Source organism: Carassius gibelio, chromosome B14 (genome assembly GCF_023724105.1).
Source record: "Carassius gibelio isolate Cgi1373 ecotype wild population from Czech Republic chromosome B14, carGib1.2-hapl.c, whole genome shotgun sequence".
Lineage (NCBI taxonomy): Eukaryota > Metazoa > Chordata > Actinopteri > Cypriniformes > Cyprinidae > Carassius > Carassius gibelio.
Genome location: NC_068409.1, coordinates 23,336,703 through 23,358,805, shown reverse-complemented (window position 1 = coordinate 23,358,805; position 22,103 = coordinate 23,336,703). Strand labels below are relative to the sequence as shown.

General features: G+C 36.2%; 1 protein-coding gene across 5 annotated transcripts in view; it reads left to right on the top strand.

Moving 5' to 3' along the window:
• The window catches only part of ablim3 (actin binding LIM protein family, member 3), a 139,889-nt gene extending 117,804 nt beyond the window's left edge, over positions 1 to 22,085 (top strand). For 2 of the 5 annotated variants that reach the window (XM_052575124.1, XM_052575122.1), the window contains exons 6-22: positions 548 to 641; positions 3,613 to 3,700; positions 5,249 to 5,307; positions 5,402 to 5,473; positions 7,227 to 7,382; positions 8,122 to 8,151; positions 8,674 to 8,803; positions 10,048 to 10,146; positions 10,471 to 10,521; positions 14,199 to 14,336; positions 15,349 to 15,419; positions 15,669 to 15,822; positions 18,417 to 18,446; positions 18,955 to 19,010; positions 19,296 to 19,356; positions 19,457 to 20,127; positions 20,518 to 22,085. In XM_052575124.1, the coding sequence (XP_052431084.1) occupies positions 548 to 641; positions 3,613 to 3,700; positions 5,249 to 5,307; positions 5,402 to 5,473; positions 7,227 to 7,382; positions 8,122 to 8,151; positions 8,674 to 8,803; positions 10,048 to 10,146; positions 10,471 to 10,521; positions 14,199 to 14,336; positions 15,349 to 15,419; positions 15,669 to 15,822; positions 18,417 to 18,446; positions 18,955 to 19,010; positions 19,296 to 19,356; positions 19,457 to 19,482 (1,315 nt within the window). In that variant the 3' untranslated portion in view covers positions 19,483 to 20,127; positions 20,518 to 22,085. The remainder of the gene's footprint in view (positions 1 to 547; positions 642 to 3,612; positions 3,701 to 5,248; positions 5,308 to 5,401; positions 5,474 to 7,226; positions 7,383 to 8,121; positions 8,152 to 8,673; positions 8,804 to 10,047; positions 10,147 to 10,470; positions 10,522 to 14,198; positions 14,337 to 15,348; positions 15,420 to 15,668; positions 15,823 to 18,416; positions 18,447 to 18,954; positions 19,011 to 19,295; positions 19,357 to 19,456; positions 20,128 to 20,517) is intronic. The other 3 variants (XM_052575125.1, XM_052575126.1, XM_052575127.1) reach the window with 3 other exon arrangements.
• Positions 22,086 to 22,103: the final 18 nt, after the last annotated feature.

Sequence of the window (22,103 nt, the reverse complement as noted above, 5' to 3'; positions counted from 1 at the left end):
TCAGCCACACAATGTGTCGCACAAAGCAGCCTCTTTTTTATTTAATAGTCTGTTCATTTAATACAAATTTAATATCAATTTCCCTAATATTTTACACATTCACTTCCAGTAATAAGACTTTGTATCCTTTGTATACATGGATATAAAATATGTGGATAAATATACAATTCAGACCCTCTCTCACTGTATATACACTACCGTTCAAAAGTCATGTGACACTAAAGACTTGGAGTAGACTTGGAGTAGTGGTGCTAAAAAATACAAAATAAGTTGTGAAAAAAAATATTTGATTTATTTTATTTTATGATCAAATAAATGCAGGCTTGAGAATAAGAGACCCTTAACTTTTGAATGGTAATGTATGTGCATATAAACTTGATTTACTCATAAACAGGTGCTCCTTTTGTGGACTTTTGTGACATTAATAATAAAAATAGAGTCACAAAGGTAATGATTTTCCAGTTTAGTGAAACCTATGTACCTGTATTCTATTTTTAGTTACATGATAAGAATGTGTTTATTCATGTGAGTCTTAATTTGCATGCAGAGACGGCATTCCTTACTGTGAGTCAGACTACCATGCCCAGTTTGGGATAAAGTGTGAAACGTGCGACAGATACATCAGTGGACGTGTGCTGGAGGTGAGTCTACATCCCACCACAGGACCAGTGTCCAATTCTATTCAGTAGAGTACTGAAAGAATCTTGGTTTTCATTTTCAATATTGATAAAAAGAGACTTTCAAAAGCATGAAAAAATCAGCAACACTTTACTGAAAGCCTTTATTTATAATGCATTATAAAGGTTAATAGAGGGTATAATGCATTATAATTATTCATAGCGTGTGTTGTAATACATTATATCTTGTTGAAAATAACTATAAATTAATTTAAAATAATGCATAGAGTAACAATGAATTGATAAGTGTAAATATGTGCCATATTTACTGTGGTTATAATTATTTATAAGATTGCATAACTTTAAGTTATGTGTTACCAAAAAAATCTTTCTGACCCCAAACTTTTAGTGGTAGTGTAGTGTTATTTATTTAAAAAATGTAATGAAAGTTTCATTCATGTCTACAGACCACCTGTAATACCTTTGTGGACTTCCTGTAGAGAACATTGATCTTGAGCAATTGACTCATTACTTATACACATATACTGTACTTCTATACTTCTTTGTGATGAGTGACTCGTCTTTGATTGCTGTTGACTTTGAATTACCTCAGAACTCTGCTGAATAGACAGCGATTACATTGAGTTATAACCTGAAAAGGACATGAATTGATCCATCAAGCAGGCCAGGCAGGAAGCCTCCGTTATAAAAAGATCAAGGGCTAAGAATGAGGAGATGGATGAAGAAGCCCAGACAGACGGGGGAATAAAACCACCATTTGAAGCACTCTTGTCTCAGAAATACACACTCTTTTCTCTCTCACAACGCTTTCACCATTTATGGTTAACAGACAGCAAAAAATACACCTTGGAGAGACTTGTAGAGGATAACACTTTGAGAGAATATACAAGTGAGGACTATCACTGTTATCATTCCTTCTGATATTTATTTTTCTCGGTCTTCCTCCAAAAATATATATTTATTGTATGGTGTATATAATATGTTTTATATTAGTATTAAATGTAGTTGAAGTTTATTAAAGGTGGTTTGAAATGGAGCACTAAAAGTTCAGACCCTTCACCAGTAATGTGTCAGTGGGTTGTTACTGAGGGAATGAGTGATAGAGCTAATGAAGAGCCAGTGGGTTGCCCTGCCTTTAGTTTTCTTCCCCTGTGAGGGGATTGGCCTAATATTCTGGCCCTTGACGATTCATAAGCAAGAATGGAGATTTTGGCAGGCACCCTTTCTTTTGTTGACTTGCTATTTTCTGACACTCCTGAGTAGGTTGTGGAGTCATGGAGTTGGAGGGAGAGACAGAGAACGTGAGAGACTTTAAGTAATGTGACGGTCGCAGGGGAAGTGAAACATGATGAGGTAGTTTACACACAAATAAGAAAGGAGATCATTTGCCAGTCGAGAGTTCCAAAGCTTATAAAGCTTAATGCTAATACACACACATTTTTAAAAACATTGGGTCAGTTTGTGTACTCACACATATTAACTAATTCCTGTTGCCTTGTTTGCTCTTATCCCAGTCTGAGTGGCTGGTGTGAAGTGCTTCATGTTCCAGTGAGAGCTCAAGTCAGGTTATTTATAGCTAGTGGGACACAGGCTGATTTATCTTTATCTGCCTGTTTGATTTGCACTCATTCCCCTTGGGAGACACCTAGTAATACCACATGCCTCTGAGCACTTAGAAACTGACAGCTCGCTGATTCCTGGAGCAGTGACAGCATACACTATGTCTCGAGCTCATAAACTGGCCCTGTTTTGCCACCTGCTCTGTGCCTCTTCTCCAATATGCCCCTTACTTCTCAGGGCTTCCTAATGAGTGTGTGTATTCACAATATTTGTCTATGAATAGCAACTGTCATACTAGTCTAAGAACCTACATTTTCGATACATAATGGTCAGTTAATTTGTTTAGCGTTGTTTTTCTGATGTAAATAGTTTTAAAGGAAGCCACAGAAGAATCAGTGGTTGTTTCTTTGTTTCAATTCACTGACAAAGACAGTCACTTTTTTTCACAGTTTTGTTCCTGAATAAATAAGTGATTTGACTAAGTAGTTTGAGTGACCTATTCAATCACTCATTCATAAAATTAGTCACATTTTTGTTGTTAAATTAAGACACATTTTATTCCTTAATGAATCGGTTTTGTATGAATCAGTTTAGTAAGTGATTCAATGGTTGAATGACCTTTGTTCACCTTATTTACAAAGACTATAAAACGTGTTGCCGGATTTAAATCAGTTGACTACATTATAAAATAATTGAAGAATTTATTCATCAACACATTTTGTTTAGTTCCAGAATTTGTATTTTTGAGCAAATCAGAACTGAGTGAATGATTCCAATGACTCTCTTAAAAAGAAAGTTACTTGTCGCCATCTACTGGTGCAACAATGTAAATACAAACTGAAAAATGCTATTACTGTTGTACTGTCATAGCAGCACTGTTGGAATGTTGCCTGAATACATTGAAGGACATGTATTAACTATTGTATAATTTTAATTATAATACATGAATACATTTTTACACCATTCACTTGGGTGACATCTCTATCCCATCTCTACCCTTCTCAACTGGAACTCTTAACAAACTGTGAAAATGTTTTTAAAAGAGTTTGTTCTATCCAGTTCCATCAACAAGCTCATATTTTTTTAACTGGCCCAGGGGAACAGTTCTCTCAATTACTGATTCTTGGCACTGAAGGAACTGCGTAAGCTGTAATGTGCATACGGTGAGCAAGAGAGTCATTAAATGTCTGTAGAGCTCAAATGAGTCTTGAGCAGTATTAAAACGGCAATAAAGAAGGAATGCTCTGTTGCTTAGTATGGAGGAGACTGTTGAGACAAGTGTATGTTGACTGTGTTTATTGCACTCATGATAATGGGTTTAACAGGTGGAGCATTAATGTGCTGTACATGTTATTTTAGAAACTTTTAGAGCTACCTACAACGTTTCTATTTGTCCCTATCTTTCTCTGTCCAGGCTGGAGGGAAGCACTACCACCCCACTTGTGCTCGCTGTGCCCGGTGTCAGATGATGTTTACAGAAGGAGAAGAGATGTATCTCACAGGTGAGGAGAGGTTGAAGAGGCCAACAGCCGGCACTTTCCATGAATAGGGTGCAAAACAGCCCTGAATCTCTTCCAAATAAGGAAGTGATTTTGGTTTTCTTTTACAACAAATGGTCGGTGAAAGTTGCTTAACTTTCAGAAAATGCTGATTGTCAACATCAGGTGGTCAAACTACTTAATATTATAGAGGAGTTTTATTTTCTGTTCATTTTCTATGAGCTTTGTAATTACCACTCTAACCACTCTACTCTAATAAAATTCTCAAATTCCATTTAATTTAATCATGTGTACGTGTCATTCACGGTCATTCAAGGTCAAAAGTTCATCCTTGTGACATAGCAGATGAGCACTTTGCTAATAAAAGAGCTCTTTTACAATATTCCGTGACAATCTCTCAACATTAGCTTCATTTCCAGAACATCATGAACAATATGCAAGATTCATGTCGGAGATAAAGGCTGTAGTGAGAAGACTTTAATAAAGAAACTCCCCAAGGAGTCACAGAGGCTCATCTTGATCCATCTTAATGCCCCATTCAGTAGATTTCCTCTGTGAAACTGTGTGATCGCTCATATGACTTCCAGTGCCAGCGGCTGGTGGACATTAGAATGCACCGCAGGTCTTTTTCTGTGTTTGTCTGTTCTGTTTCACATTCAGTGCTGAGATGTGTAAGTGAGTTACAGGCTAGCGAACACGCCTCGAGGTAAATGCATTTAAAAGTCAGCAGAGCCGGCCGTCAGCACATTACTATCATGCAAAAAAGAAAGAGGTACGTTGGGAATGAGAAAGGGAGAGAATGAGCTAGCCAGAGACAGAGCATCGGATTAAAAAACCCATCAGTCTGAAATTGAAAATACTACAGTTGAATGAATGCACTCTGGCCTTTCTTCTCATAGAGTGATTGCGTTAAATGTATTTGCATTAGCTTGAGTTATCCATCTGCTTCCAAATCTCAAACTCACCACCAAGGTCAGGAGGAATGTGATTGGCTAAACTGAATAAAATGTACAATAAAAATCTCAGTGCAAGTCCCTTAGGTCCATTTCAGTTTATAATATACATCAGATTATGAAATATATATGAAAAAGAAATATGATTTAAATTTAGTATCAATTTTCAATCTTACCAATCAAAAGTTTGGGTTCAGTAAGATCTTTTAATGTTTTTGGACAAAGTCTCTTATTCTTACGAAGTCTGCATTTTCTTTTTATCAGAAAATACAGTGAAACTGTAATATTTTGAATTATGTTGAAACCATTGTCCTGTTTAAGATGTTTGTGGAAACTGATGATTTTTTCAGGATTCTTTGAATTTTTTTTTGTTTTTTTTTTGTTTTGTATTTTTTTACCATGTTAAGGCCACTTTTGCTCAATTTAATGTGTCCTTGCTAAATAAAAGTATTTCTTTAAAACAATAAAAAAAAATCCATGTGGCTTAATCTTACAGTCCTTTCTTCTCATGTCTTAAATCATGTCATTTTAAGGTGTCTTGAATGAACACGTTTTGTATCTGACATTCTCCTCCTCTTTGTTTTGCTGTGTTTCTCAGGTTCAGAGGTGTGGCATCCTGTGTGCAAACAAGCATCTCGAGCAGAGAGGAAACTGAGAGTAAATGTCTTTTTTTAACAGTTACATGAATTTCAAAATGCTTTCAGATCTCACTCTGTAGCTCTTCTGTTTTCTTCCTTTTTTCATTTTACAGCTCAGGCGCACATCCGAAACCTCCATCTCTCCGCCAGGCTCCAGCATTAGTTCACCCAGCAGAGTCATCTGTGTAAGTCCAGCATGAATGAAGACAACAGAGCCGTAAATGATACAAGATCCGAACATTTGATTTTGAAATGATGATCATTTTAGTCATTAATTTGACTTAATGTGTTCGTGTTTATTTTAAGTTAAAGGGACAGTTCACCCAAAAATGAAAATTCAGTCATCTTTTATTCACTGTCACGTTGATCCAAACCTTTCTTTCGTAGAACACAAAAACACAAATTTTACCAAAATTGATTATATAAATAATGACAGAACATCCATTTTTGAATGAACTGTTATTTTATTGTTACAATGTTTGAATTACATTTCCATTAAAATTTTGGGGTTAAACAGATTAAAAGTGACAGTAAAGACTTATTTTGTTACAAAAAAAATATTTATTTTATTTATAAACAACCCCCCCCCCCAAAAAAAGGAAATATTGATGAGCACAATTTTTAAACTTTGACAATATTATGAAATGTTTCTTGAGCAGCAAATAAGCATATTAGAATGATTTCTGAAGGATCCAGAAGACTGTAGTAATGGCTACTGAAAATTCAGCTTTGCCTACACAGGAATAAATTACATAAAAAAATATATTCAAATTGAAAACAGTTATATATATATTTTCCACAGTATTACAGTATTTGTGATCAAATAAATCCTGCCTTGATGAGTGTAAGAGGCCTCTTTTAAAGGCATTAAAAATCTTACAGAACCCAAACGCTGCAGTTGTAGTGTAAAGTGCCATGAAGATTTCTGTAGTTTCTTTACAAGGCCCTTGAAACACAAAAATTACAGGTTTGATTTCCAGAGAATGCATGAACTGATTAAATGTGTAGTTTGAATGCACTGAAGGTTGCTTTGGATAAAAGCATTTGTCAAATGCATAAATGTAAGTATTATTGGTCATCCCAAGATTGATGACTCTCGTGCTTGAGTTTATTGGCTTGTTCATAAGGTGTTTGTGTGCGTTCTGCTGTGGTGCAGTCATTAACATCACATGTGGAAGTAAAGGCCGGCCTGAGTGTGTAACCTTTCTGCTGTGTGTGTGATTGATGTATGCATAACGCAGTGTAAGCATATGTGTTGTCAAGCCCTGCAGATCCATACTCTGCCGAAGGTCAAGCATGAGACTCTACATGTATAAGATTCAAATAGAAGCAAAACATTAAAATACAGTTTGGGGTTTATTTGTAAAGGAAGGTACTAACCTAAAAGTGTTAAAGGGATAGTTCACCCAAATATGAAAGCGTGTCATCATTCACTCACCCTCAAGTCTTTCCAAATCTGTATGACTTTCTTTATCCTGCCGAGGCTTTAGAAAATATCTTCAGTTTTACAAAACAAAGTAAGTCATACAGGTTTGAAATGACATGAGGGTAGGTAAATGATAATAGTTTTCATTTTTGGTTGCACTACCCCTTGAAATAGTATTTGGGTCATGTAGTTTATGCATCCAAAATAAAAACAGGACCTTTAGTTTGCATGTTAACAAAGGACTTTATACTCTCTGCAAAAAAAGTCATAAGCAGTTTTTTCAAATCCAACATTTTATAGCATTTATGTGCTGCATTACAGTTTCAATCATGAGCTCAATTGTATTTTAACAGCACTTACTTTAAAGTGTGCCAACTGTTCCGCAGGCTTATTCCCACATTTAATTGTGTTGTTGATGTTGTCGTCACCTCTCATCATTGCTGTTTTTTGCAGGCCTGCTCATTGGGTTTGACGTGTGAGTGTGTGTATCTGTCGTGTGTCCCTCTCCTCAGGCAAAAATGGAGAACGAGATCCTTGATTACAAAGACTTGGCAGCGCTGCCTAAGGTTAAAGCCATTTATGAAGTGCAGAGGCCAGACTTCTGGTCCTATGAGCCCAGTCACAGATACTGCTCCGATGACAGGCTAGAGCGTCTCAGCTATGGGGAGGTATACTGCCCTAGAGACCACTAGAACCACTCTGGGTCTACTTTTAGCATGTCTCCCCCTGTCGCCGGATCTACTGGCCTGGTCCTAGCCGAGCTTAGCTTTGAGTTCCTCATTGTTATGTTGCATCCGTTGGCTGGCTGTATGCTTTTGTTTGCTGAAGCACTATGTTTATGTCTTTCTCCCACTATTGACAGTGAATTTGGTTGAGTCACCCTGCTTTAGTTTGCTTTCGAAAAACTCTCTGAAAAATGCTAGCGAATTATGTGACGTTGCTTAAAGGAATAGTTCACCTAAAAATGAAAAAAAAAAAATGTACTCACCCTCATGTTGTTTCAAAACCGCATGATGATTATTGAACACAAAAGGAGATGTTTATTAGAATGTCAATGCTGCTTTTTTGGTTTTTACATTGAAGGGGACGGTTAATAATTTTGTTTGGTGTAGATAGAAGGAAAATTATAGAGTTTGGAATGACATGATAGTGAATAAGTGACAAGATCTTCAATTTTTGGTGAACTATCTCTTTTTGAATTTATGCTTGCTGAGTAGATAATGTTGAGTTCTATAATTCTGCAGGAGATACAGTACAATGTAGGATGGTCTGAACACAGTGGCTCTTCCAACTCCGTCCCCTTGCTCTTTTCACTTCCCTTGCACATCAGATGTCATGGAGGAAGAGACTGAAGATTTAAATTTGATTTACTGTTGTACTGACTTTCTCCTTTTTTTGTCTCCACAGTCCTTGGGCACGCTCTCCCCTTATTCTCAGGTAAAAATGTTGACTTAAATTCAGTATTGGTCATTTTCAAAATCTATTTGCCAATAAAATCATTTAAAAGCATTTAAAGAAAGTTTTTGTCAGATCCCTTGTTATTGTTAATTTTTTACATTTATATATATATATATATATATATATATATATATATATATATATATATATATATATATATATATATATATATATATATATATATATATATATATATATATATATATAATATTAATATAAATATATATCGGTTATAAATATCGGTTATCGGTTATCGGTCTACTTCATCTGTAACAGTCAGCATCGACCTGAAAAACACATATCTTACTCCTAGATAAGTCAGCAGTTAACAGCAATATATTTAGCAAAATAATTATCAATCTGTCTAAAGTAGCACATAAATGTCTGATTAAGTGTGTTAAATTGACAGTTGTTGCTCTATGAATCATTTTGGTTACTGAGTAAATAAAATGAGAGATTCTCACAGTCATAGTAATGAATTATAACATTTTATGTGACTAGGACATGTATGACAGTATGGACATAAGGATGAGAAGATCCTCCAGTCCGGGGTACATAGACTCCCCCACCTACAGCAGACAGGGCATGTCTCCCATCATGCCCCGCTCTCCACAGCACTACTACAGATATGGTGAGTCCCTTCTGCTGCGCAGTACAATAACAAAAAATACACTCTCATCCCTGATAAATGGGATGCTGGTGTAACCAGCTTTCAGCTTCATCAGAAGACTATGCAAGTTGATCAGCACGTGTTGCTGATAAACAACATGGATAGTGGACCAGCTCTAACTAGCTTAAACCAGCATACTGGTCTAAGCTGGTCTTTTCAGCAGGAATGGCTTTAGAACTACACTGAATATGCAGTATATTTGGAAAATATACTATATATTTCTTGCTTCTTCTTTATACATTTTATAAAGTGTGGTTTCCAGTTACATAGCAAACATTCAGAAATAAAGGTACAAAAACTTTAATTGGGGCAGTACCCTTGCAAACTGTACATTTTAGGTACTTACATGTACATTTAAGATATCGTTATACAGCCTTTAGAGGTAAATATGGTAAAAAAGGAGTACCTTTTGAAATAGTACCACCCCAGTGACAGCTTTTGTACCCTTTGTAGAGTGTAGTGACTGATAATGATTTTAAAGTCAACATGAATTGTACATTTTTTTTAAGTAAAATGGTACATTCAGTGACAAGAAGAGAAAGACCAGGATATTATTTTAGTCTTATTTGAATACTGTTGTAGTATTTATTAATATTTTTAAAAAAGCTTTTATTTTTATATATATTTTTTAAAGTATTGTTATTTTTGTATTTCTATTTAGCTTGATTTCACTTGTAGCTTTTTAGTGCTTTTAGTGCTTATTACATACTATTATTTAAGTTTAGTTTTCATTTGTTTCTGTGTTTTAATTGATTTAAATGAAACCGTTTTTAATAGTTTTAGTTAACATAGTTTTAGTTAACAGTACCCACCATGGGAAAGACAGTGAATATCTATCTGGAAAGTTGTCACCCAAAAAGTCATTAGATTTAATGAATTTCATTTTTTAAATGACGAGGATGTGATGAATTATTTACAGTGAGACCACAATAAGAGATTTCATGTTGAATTTAATCAAAATAAGCTATATAGGCTTTTCATGTGGGATATGTTCTTGCCATTCCACCCACATCCTATGCACCTCTGTCTGGCACAGTATGTCTTTTCTTCTGTTTTGAAATACATACTGTCCCTGCCTGGCTAATCTTGGATCATTGATCTGATGATCGCTGGTGTGATGGTTGAGTGTGTGTAGTTAGGGCACACAGGACGTGTGCACTCATGCTCTGGTTCTGTTACTGTCATTGGCTTGGGGCTTGCTGCAGGCACTGAGAGTGGCAGAAGTTCACCCTATTACAATCAGCTAGACGCCCGGTCCAGCACGCCCACCACAAACCAAGCTCCCAAGCATTTCCATGTGCCAGGTAGGCCAGGCCTCTAAATTCATCTCATTGGCTGCTGTCATCACTTTCATATTCATCCAGCAGTATATATGACTATGTATTAAAGTCTTGCTAATGAATCAAAGTCCCTGTAACTGTTGACTCTGTCTATACTATACATCTATAGTATGGCTGTACTCCATTTTTGTGTTCTCTTCAACTGTTCCACTCTCCCCTACCTTACCCTAAAGGTCCCTGGAATCCCGAAAAGGAAGAACAAAAAAGTTTATCCTGCTCCGTGCTTTCTTCTGCCTGTCACTTACATCTCCTCCATGTTTTATTTCTAATTTCTCCTTTTCTTCTCAGCCACAGGGGAGCCCAATATCTACAGGAAGCCTCCCATCTATAAGAGACATGGTATAGTGTGCTCCGCCTGCCCCGGCCTGTTTTCCCTCACGCTTAGTCTTGAGGCTGTGTGGGCTCATGGGAAAGATGTGTTTGATTAGTGTTAGTGTCCTCCATAGCTGTCCTCCAGCAGACCCTTCAGTCTAAAAGCCTTTAAGAGAAGTAATGAGCAAATGAGGAAGAAGAACGCCTTATATTACAATACAGAGTGCCTCCTGCTTTCCATTCCTTGCATGACAGAAGAATGTAGAATTGGCACAAATGCATCCTAGCTTCTTAAAAGAGGGTGATGGAAAAAGGATGAGGCTTGCTGAGGCATGATTAAAGCTTGCCATGTCCCCCCACTGCTTTAGATTTACTGGGAAATGGCCGCATTAGATGCCACAGAGAAGCACCACTGAACACCAAGCTAAGATCAGCCCTGTTGAGAAACCGCTGTTAGGAAGACAAACCTGTTTAAGCATGAATTGAGCGAGCGTGAAAGCCTAAACATCCTACAGAGGTTCACAGAGTTCAAATGTCAGCCGTATTCTATCTCTAACAGCCGATAACACATCAAATATTGCATTTTATGTACCTTAGGGACTAGGTAGTCCCTAGAATGCTTCTTTTAGTTATTGGTGATGGATTATAGATAGATTAAATTTATGCATTCAGCAGACGCTTTTATCCAAAATGATTTACAATGCATTCAGGCTATCAATTTTTACTTATCATGTGTTCCCGGGGAATCGAACCCCCAATGCTTGATAAAGCAATGCTCTACCACTTGAGCTACAGGAACACTAGATGGTAGATAATCAATAGATAGATGGTTGTTTATGTGCATATCTCTTTATGTTCATTCATTAAATTACAAACTCGTAACTTTTTGTCAAGTACATTGGTTATTATGTCTTCAAAATGTCATGAACTCTAACCCCTATAACTCAACAATAGCTATAGTACATCTTTCCCTTAACTGCATGTGTCTGTGTGAATTTATATGTTAATATACTGTGTGTGTATGTGTGTGTGTGTGTGTGTGTGTGTGTGTGTGTGTGTGTGTGTGTGTGTGCGTATTACAGGCTTGTGCCATTTTCCGTACAATTAATTATTATTATCCTGATTTTTGATAACAACCAAGTGATAAATATACAATTATACCTGATATATTATAAGGATGTTTATGGGTAATAAAGTGCTCAATATTAAGGATTTCGTCTGGGCTCAACAGTTTAGATTTTTTGCCATGCCAATGTTTTCACCACACCAAAAGAATGATGTATTTTAATGTACGGAAATTTTATGTATATATCAGGGACAAACAAATTAAGTATAATAATGATAATAATCTGGTATTGCAAGTAACACAAGTTACGTAATCAGATTTCTTTTTTTGTGCAACTAGTAAAGTAACGCATCACTTTTAAATTTACAATGAAATGTTTGAGTTACTTTTTCAAGTAAGTAATGCAAGTTACTTTGTATTCCCATTTATTCATTGACACCTTCACTATTGGTGTGAAAGGGCCCTTACAATTGCCAAAAATATAACTTTAGGCTTTTGCTGTTGTTGTTGCATGCCCAGCCCAGAAGACAAAAAGTAACCCAAGAGCAACATAATGCATTACTTTTCATAAAAAAGTAATGCAATTAGTTACGTTTTATGGAGTAATGCAAAGTAGTATTGCATCAGTTTTAAAACTGGTTTTGTCCAACACTGTTAATTGTAATTATAATAAATTAAATGTTTTATGTTGGCAAATATTAAAAGACAAGCAATCAGCTGGCTTGAATCTATCTTCTGTTGAGTCCAGTAATATATATCTACTTTATAAGCCCAGATATAATCTTTTTCCACATTATATTTAGAAGAAATTGTGAAATGAATGAATGTTATGAATGTGCAAAATTGTTTGAATGATAGCTGGTCCAATATTTCAGACATTTTCTGTGCAGTTCTGACCCTTTCTGAGGGATCAAATCTGTGGAATCTAAGCATACTAAATGGTGTTAAATGGAATAGAACATGCTAGACATTTATTGGATTCTGACAGCATCAAATTAGCTAAAAGGTTATTCAAATTAGCTAAAAGACAAGCACACAGGGTTCAGGGGATTATAGAACTTTGTGAATTATGGCTGTTTGAGTTCTTCAAAGCTTCTGGCAAAGATTCTGTGTAGGCCTGCCAATTAGCATGGACAGTACACAACAACAGATTTCTATAGTGCCTAAGGGAGATGAATTCTTTTCAGAGTTTTGCACAGAGCTGCACAAATGCTGCAGATTTATTTACTGGACAGTTCAAATACTTGCAGAGTTCATCAAGTTGTGTCTTAGAAAGGTCAGAACCATCTCTGAGAGCCTGTTGGCTCAGTTTACATTTTGTGTAGCCAAGTGCGACTTTTTGTTTATCTTTATGTCACAAGCCTGTAATGAGTACTTTACAAGGAATATTTTGCTACCCATATGGTGGATCTCTATGTGTAAGTGAAAAGTGCTTTTATATTGTTGTAGATGTCTAGCTATGTTTGTGCAAAAGACTTGTACTATTGTAACGCAGATCATTTGCTTCTCTGCCATATGGGTACCAAACTTAAAATCTCACTAAAGACTATGGGATGCAAATATTTCTTCCCTTATTCTCTTTTCCCTGTTTTTTTCCCCCTTACCACCTTAAAAACAAAATTCCCTCCACCTCTACTTTCCTCGGTCACCATTCCCTCTGTAAGTATCCTCTCTCCCCGTGCACATCTGTCTGTCTGCGTTTTGGATTGTGTGTGTTCGATTGATCTCTAGTCCCTCACTTGCATTCCGTCTCTCATCCCTGTGAAGTCTTTTCCATTATGGATTGTATTATATTAATATTATTGTAATATTCTGTGAGGCCTGTGCTTCCGTATTTGTGTTGAATCTGTGAGTGTTTTATATGGACGGGAGTTCAGTGCTGTTTTTGACTGGTTTTGCTTTAGCAATTTATCAGTATCTGTGTCGTTACTAATAATACAAAGAGTTTTAAAGTGTTTTCTGTGCTTATTCAATATCTCATTTATATGAACACAGATGCTCTATATTGAGTGTTGTGGATTGTGTTAAAGTCAGTTCCCTCTGGGCTGTTAAATGTGAGCGTTGTAGCTCCTTTCTTTCTTTCTTTCTTTCTGATACCCCCTTAACACCTAGCATTAGCATTAGCTAGGCTGAGTTCACACATAATTGAAAAAGCTTTAGAATTTTTAAAATGGAAAATTAAAAAATGCAAAAGAATGTGTTTGACAGAAGGAAAAAAAATCATGTTATTTTGATATTATCTACTGTTTGCTTTTATTAAACCCTTTGGCTAGTAAAGGATGTTAATATGGATTAGAAGTGAATAAGGCAAGAAACATTTTAAAGTGTCCACGTGAAAATAGACTATAAGAAAATATGAAAATAGAAACAAGAGATTCCAGTTGCATTTCAGTGGAGTAGTGCTGTGAATATTGTTAAAATCAGGAGATGAGATCTAGTTTTAGAACCTGATAAAAGTGGGTCATGTTCATGATCACAAAGCATCTAGGTTGCACTTACAGCTGGTTTTTGAAGTAGATCATGCGATCACTGGAAATGCATACTAATGTTAGATGTAAAGGGGGCCTGATTGTACCGCTATGTGCTGTTGTATCACAAGTTTTTCCAAAGATGTGATCCTGACATTCTTTCCCCACAGACAATCACTGCAATCCAGCAACTAAGAGCAAGACCAGTGAGGACATTGTCCAATCTTCCAAGTTCCTATCAGCCTACTCACCTGAACACTACCAGCACTCAGAGTCTGATTACTACCACTACACCAGCTCTCCTAAATGTAAGTGATGAATGTGTTCATAATGCCCTATGCATTCAGCTCACTGGCATCACAGCACTTCCCTGTCCTTAACACCAGCCAGAAAAGTCAGTGTGACTAGAATATATTTAGCATGTCATAAAAATAAAGTATTTGTTACATGTTACTGATAATCAAGCGCAGAGTCTTTAAATATATTTATCCAACAAGAAAGCACTGGAGATCGTAAGAGCAAATGCAACACACAGAACAGGTATGGAGAACTTACACACAACTTACAGACAAGAAACTAAGAAACAAACAGGCACAAGGAAAACCAAAAGAGTAAGAGTATTATATTGCAGTTCATTTTCTTATTGAGCAGCCCCTAATACATTGTAGTGATTAAATACTGCATATCTTCATTTGTTTTAAACTGTTTCCACTAAATTATGCTTTATAAATCCCCATTAAAACTAAACTTGTCAAGAACATTTAAACAAACACAACACTATTCATTTACTAAAAGCAGAATAATACAGAAGCTGTCATGAAACATATGAGATATTCTAATATACTTGTGATTAGTGATTAATATTTACCAGGAAAGAAGGCAGTTTTGGATTCTGTTGTGTACCAGAGTTCTTTTATATTTATTTTTGCATACATTACATCATCAATATTCAATTACATCTTCCAGTTGGGACAAGAGCTGTATTTTATTAGCTGTGTTATATCCCATCAATGTGTTTGACCAAAGGATGACAGGTGGATGCAGTTTCTGAGATCAAAAGTTATCTTACTTCCTTCAGGTTTTTTGGCTCTTTTTCTGATTTGCTGATTAGAATTATGAAAGTTTAACATTTAATAAGAGATTGCATATACAGTATGTATTTCATAGCATATTTTTGCTGCCATTCAATCCCCCATTAATCCAATCCAACATTAGCATCTCTTTTTAGATGCTAATGTTGTTGTTGTTGTTTTTTTCATCAGAATTCATTATTTCCTCTTTCACACACTCGCTTTCTCTCTCATTTTTTTCCCCTCTCAGCTTTACGTGCTCCTAGGAGAAGGTACTCATCAGGTGGAGAAGAGGATGGCTGGGGTCACGGCCTTCAAAGAGTAAATCAATAAAGCACCCTGTCTCTTTATTTTCACAATGCCCTCTAACCAGCCATTAAACTTGTGTCAATTGGATAATGAGATAAAACTCTTCTGGTTTTGATTATCAGCGATCAGTCATCAAGTTAGAGCCCATCTGTCTGCTCAGAGATTCACACTTAACCGTGTTTGAAATCTAGCCAGTAAGCGTCAAGTACTGATCACTCATTATTTCTTTTGTTTCTGTCTTCCCGTTTCTCTGCGTCTCAGATTCAGGGTGGTATCGGTAGGTTGATCCTGAAGGAGGAGATGAAAGCCCGCTCCGGTTCCTATGACAACGACCCCTGGGGCAGCGCGCGGAACTCTCGCAGTGGGAGCAGGGAGATGTTGCACAGCATGGGCCACAACAACACAGTTAACGGCTGTAAGTGCTCCACTGCAGCTGCTGTATGACAGCGGTGTGTTCGGAGGGGGTTGCTGTAGGGTCATCAAAAACAGAGCGTTGCATATCGCATGGTCACTTCATTTGATCCTTCAAAGCCAAACCTACTGTTTGTGTTTGTCTAAGACCACCTTTTCCCTTTCCACCATCCCCTCTGGGGAAAATGCATGACGGCAACAGGTGCGGTGGGGTGTTGACTGCATGCATTATGGGAGTTGCTTTGCCTGTGTTAAGTATGGAGTATTCATTGTTCAGTGTATGGAGATGTGGTCAATGAAGATGTGGCACTGAGCCATCTAATTACAGCAGAGGTGCTCTGGAACGCTTTAAAGTCAACGGTGACACAGCCAGCATATGCTGCTGATACAGGACTGTGATGCTGGGAGAGGGAATTCTGAGGGTTTTCAGAAATAGTGCAGACACAGCAAAAAAAGAAGAAGAAAAAAAGACCTATTACAACACTACAGCGGTGCAGTGCCATGCACCTGTTCTTGTTCTTCTCTCGCTTTTTTTTTTCACAAATGCACACACTTCTCTCTGTTGATGTTTTCCTTATATAAACACTCAATGTGACCTTTGTATATCTGACACCCAAATATTTTAGTATATGCATGGTGTATGTATGTAGGCCGATGTGATACGCATCTTGATGTATAGCCTACAGAATATTAAAGATGCATATGAAGCAGCTGCCAATGCAATGCCATACGATTCACCCCTATTATGGGGCAGTGCGATCCGATTTTGGTTCGATTCATAACAATGCGATTCAATGCAATGCAATGCAACGGAAAAAATATGATGCTATGCAATTCAGTATAGTACAAATAGACAGCAAATTATACATTTACTTAAGCGCCTTCTGACTTCTAACACCTCACTACAAGTCTTTGTAGTGTTGTGATATGTCATATTCACGTAGCAGCAGTGGTGATGAGAGAACGCGATTGAGAAATCAATCTACATATAAAACATTGGTCATAAATTATTGGTCACTTTCTAAATAAAAATATAGCCCATCTACCAATAAATAAATATATATATTGTTTCCTACTGATGCAAATATATTAGAAACGATGCATTGCAGTCAGGCAAATGTCAACTTGTATCTGATGCACACTTTTGCATTGCATTATTAACTTTTATTACTTTAATTAGTAAATAATGTTTACATTTTCATTGCATCGTTGTGAAATATTTTCTATATTTATTTGATAAATGGGGTTGGTAATCATATCTGTCTTCACTTAATAACTTTCCTACATTACAACCCACCTTCCACTCCTACTCTTTTTTTTCACTCTCTCTCATTTTTCCTCTTTCTTCATTCCTCCTCATGTGCATGTGAGCGGGCTGCTCTCCTTACTTCTATTTATGTGTATCTCATGGGGAAGTGCATGAAGCATCTGGAATTTTCCCTTCATCCCCTCCCTCTCTTTAGTTCCCTGTTTTCCTTCCCTGTCTGTACATGGATCTGGCTTCGCTATTCCTGCTTCGCCCTCCCCCATATCCATCGCTACTCTTCACCATGCTTGGTGCAGCCCATGCTGGTGTCCCATATCTTCTTTTATTCATGAATAGAAATGGGTGGTATTAACTGCACAGCACATGAAATAGATGAAGGGGAAGTCTGGGAGTGACATTGTAGAGCTAAAGTATACAACTGAATTAATACACTGGATTACAGTGATGGCATCCTGGAAGGTTTAGACAAACAGGTAATAAACACCCAAAGCTGATGATGATCAAACAATCCCACACAATAAGACAGATTGTGGTAAGAGTTTTCAGCGATAAATAAAACATAGCCAGAAATTTGAGACTCTGAATATTCATTGTAATCTTGTGGAGCCAGGAGGAAAAGAAAGCAACTTCTGTCTTTGTATTTAATCTCATATTTAATTTGTATATATAAATTAAATATAAATGAAATACACTACCAATAAGAAGTTCATTTTTATTTTTATTCATTTATTTTATTATGTTTAATTGTTAATTTATTTTATTTATTTTTGAAGAATTTCATACTTTTTTTCAGAAAGTATTAAATTGATCAGGAATAAAGTATTAAATCGATCAATTGAATTAACGAAATAGATCCAGATAATGTCCTTGCATAAAATGCAATGCATAATTCAAAATATAGTTTCTTGTCAGGTTCCTTCTTTCCCTTGCTTTCTCCTTTTCTCTTTTTTCTTTTCACTGCCATGGTTTTTTTTTTCATTCATCAGCATTCTTCTGGCTCATTGAGCACTTTGATGTGCCGTGTTGTAGTGTGGCTTGTGAGCAGCTTGCTCTCTGCTCTTTTTGTTGACAGTTTTGAGACTTTTCCAGTGGTTCTTTCAGTGGTCCCAAAACTCAATATCGGTCTAAACTGCAACATGTTATGTACCAGTAACTGCATATTTAGCTCATTCCACACTATGTGCATGACACTTAGTTTAAAGGGAAATGTTTCTTATAGTGTACAGCTATTGCTTTATTTTTCCCAAATTAATGATTTGCATTTATTATTTCCATAGAACTCATTTTCAGATTACAGAAGAAATTATAATGTTCCTTTCTCTTTCCTTTAGCTCCTCGGACAAACTTTGCAGCGGAAAATGGTGAGTGACTCTTGAGACCTTTCTTTGTCCAAACAAATATATATATATATTACATTAAAAATAAAAAGATTTATATTAGGAAGTTTGAAACTGAAATTTGGAAGCTGTTGTAGTATTAAGTTTTATTATATACGTTTGGAAGTTCCCATGCTTTTTAGAACCTGAAGATTCCAGAGAAAACCATTAACTCCTGAGAATTGCTTGGGTGCTCATATGTTTTTGGCAAGACATATATTTCTCATATGTTTTGGGCAAGGCTTTTTAACCCCCCGGGGGGGGGGGGGGGGGGGGGGGGGCTATGTCTGTATTTAATTTGTTTTGGATAAAAGTTCTGCATAAATAAAAGAACATAAATGTTTGCATTGATGTCAACACAGATTGAAGCCTGGTCACTAGCGCCCTCTTCTGTGCTTTCATGGACAAGGCAGTCCAAATTTAACAAACTTATTCTCATATGCTGAGTTTGTTTTAAAAATGCATGTTTATGGTTCTTTCTTATTCCTTGGAGACTACATATCCAAGTCAGCCTCCTTGCCCGGATATGGCCGGAATGGATTGCAACGGGTAAGATTCTCTGAAAAAAAAAATAAAGTAAAACAAATTTTACTCATAAATTGCTAGTAAATTTACAAACAATTACAAAGAAATGGCAAGTAACACATTGAATTAAACATTAAACTATAAATAAAATGTCTTGAATATTTTGTTAATTGCTTGCTTGTTTTGCTTTTTATATTGTATTTGTTTTAATGTTCAGTAACTGGACAGACAGAGCAGTAAAACAGATGGGTTGGAAATGTCAATTAAAACTTTATCCACAATTTGTTTGCCTGTTTATTTGTTTTCCAGCCTCAAAGTGCAGACTACTATAAGTATGACAGTGGCAGTGAAGCCAACTGGGGAATCAGAGGTAGGCACTTTTTTTTTAAGGAGCATATTTAGAAGTGAAATTATTTGTACAAAGATTAGTTCTGACTATAAAAGCTTTTTTTTTTCTTCTTTCCCAACAGAGTACAAGGTAAGAACGATGGTTTAGCATTACCAGAGGATTAAAGGGGGCCCAGAGAGGCACCTCTGAAACATTACTGTCTTCTCCAGAGGAAAGCCCAGATTTACAGTATGTCAGTCTAATGAACCCTGATGGATCAAAGCAATGTCCTGCTGGTCAAAGCATGTGGAAACTAGAGGATGGAGAAATTAGTGCTTCCAGGTCATAAGGCCACTGTGTCCTTCCCCATCTGGCCCTTAGTGAGTTGGAGACTGCAGGGGCCATGGAGAGGGCAGGGGTTTGTCTGACCCCTTTGCTCCTGGTTGGTCAAGAACTATATTATTCTGCTTGGTGCTGCTTCCTGTCTCGGTTACAGCTACTGTGCCAGAGGCTGTGTGATTTCCTTTCACTTTTTAAACTGTAAGTGAGAGGAAAAGGAGGTCCATCAGTGCACAGCCTGCTCTGAGAACAATGCTTAGCTTTCCATTACCAATCTATGAAGGAAAGTTTCAGTCAGGACAAATTACTTGTAAATCAATAAATATGAGTTTCAGTGTTTATATAGTTAAAAGCTTACATTACAATGAAATGCACTGCTATCTTTTGTTGCAGATCTACCCATATGAAGCACTTATTGTGACCACTAGGGGGCGTAACAGGTTGCCAAAGGATGTAGATCGGTCTAGATTAGAGGTAAAACTTATGTGATATTATTACAATATGTTTGGGGTCCGCAAGATTTTTGTTTGAAAGAAATTAATACTTAATATACTTACTACCTAACAAATTAATACTACTGAGGAAGGATGCATTAACGTGATAAAAAGTGACAAAGAAATGTATAATGTTACAAAAAGATTTCTATTTCAACCTAATTTGTTCTTTCACAAATAAATATTAAAACACATTATTTTACATTGTCATATTTCTCAATATTACTGTTTCACTGTATTAATTTATCATCTGTCTGTCTGTCCCTCTCTATGGATATCTCTGGTCTCAATATTTAATAATTGCTTACAAAAAAATTAAAACAGATGAATAGATGGATATACTGAGTAAGATGTTTCCTTGACATTTTAGCGGCATCTTTCCCCTGAGGAGTTCTATGAGGTTTTTGGGATGACGATGGTGGAGTTTGACCGTCTGGCACTGTGGAAGAGGAACGAGATGAAGAAACAAGCCCGGCTGTTCTAGTGTTCTTATCACACACACACACACACACACACACATGGAGAGAGAGAGAGAGAGAGAGACCTGAATACCTGTTCCAGTCTAACTAAACAAACACATCCTGTGTCTCAGACACATAGTCATGCCTAGACTGTACCAAGAAATTGTGCAACTGTTCATTGTGACAGAGGCATATAAATGATCAGACAGACTATCTGACAAAGGAAGACATAAATAAATAAAATAATATACAGAATGGTGGGAACATTTTAGTTTTTACTTGAGTGTAAAGTGAACACATTTTATTTTGTTTCTGAATGACAAAACTAAGGTATCAGGAATTGTAAGGATTTTGAATTTTGCCTTATGTTCTTTATTAATTTATGCACCAGCAAAGTGAGTGAACAGAATGTAAATACAATTAATACAACTTTAATGGGAGTGGGTGAATCATCTTATGTGATCCATCAAGTACATTATTAAGTCATATTTAATTTTAAAGGTTATAAAATAATATTTTTCAATCCTTTTTTTTCGCTGTTATTCAAGGACTACATAAACGTAGATGGGCTGAAATAAGCGATGATTTGCTTGACAATGAATACCAAAGTCTGACTGTTATTTGTGAAGTTGAGCACCACGGTGCTGTACGATGTTCAGGTCATTTCCAAGGAGTAACGAATGCTGAATGTACACATTTCTCACAAGAAGACTTTAGGATTATTAGACTAATACTGATGAAACATACATTGTATATTGTGATGGTAGAAATACATATGGCTTGTGTCTGTTACAGATGATGAAGACAAAACAGATAAGAATTAAGGTGCAATGTTATTATTTCTTTTTTTTTTTAAATGTTATGCTCTTTAAAAAAAAAAAAGATCTGTTGGTTAGGATAACGCAGTTTACTTTCATCACTCCTGTTAGGATGGATCAGGAAATTATGTGATACCTTAAGTGGGTTAATTATATTTTGGAGTCATTGCCAGGGTGACTATGTCACCTGATTTGGTAATAAATCGAATGCAAAGTAAACATTAATTGTAAGGCCAGTAACAGGTTAACTTGTTCACACTCCCATATTACTTGATGGAAAAAAAAATAATAATAATACATTATCACACCTTTGAAGGAAGTGACTAATAACAAACTGTAACCCTGATAAGGACCTAACCGTAACTGTGGGGTCTTTCATGCCAAGGGATACTGACAGTAGTTTTTGTACCTCACTGACAAACAGGTGAAACCATCATGTTTTCTGCCTTTGTGTGTAGTGTTTACAACATGTTTGCCCAATAGATTGTTATGAAGTGTTCTATTAATTTCATAGTGAAGGAAGAGAGCTAGAGTATAACCATATTTTTGATTCTCTTTTTTAATCACAATTGCTACCTTCCTAACTTTATTTATCTGTCAGTTTCAACAGACTATGTACATCTTATATTGCAATAAAAGTTTGTTTTCTTCTGTAAAAATGTGTTTTTGTGTGATGA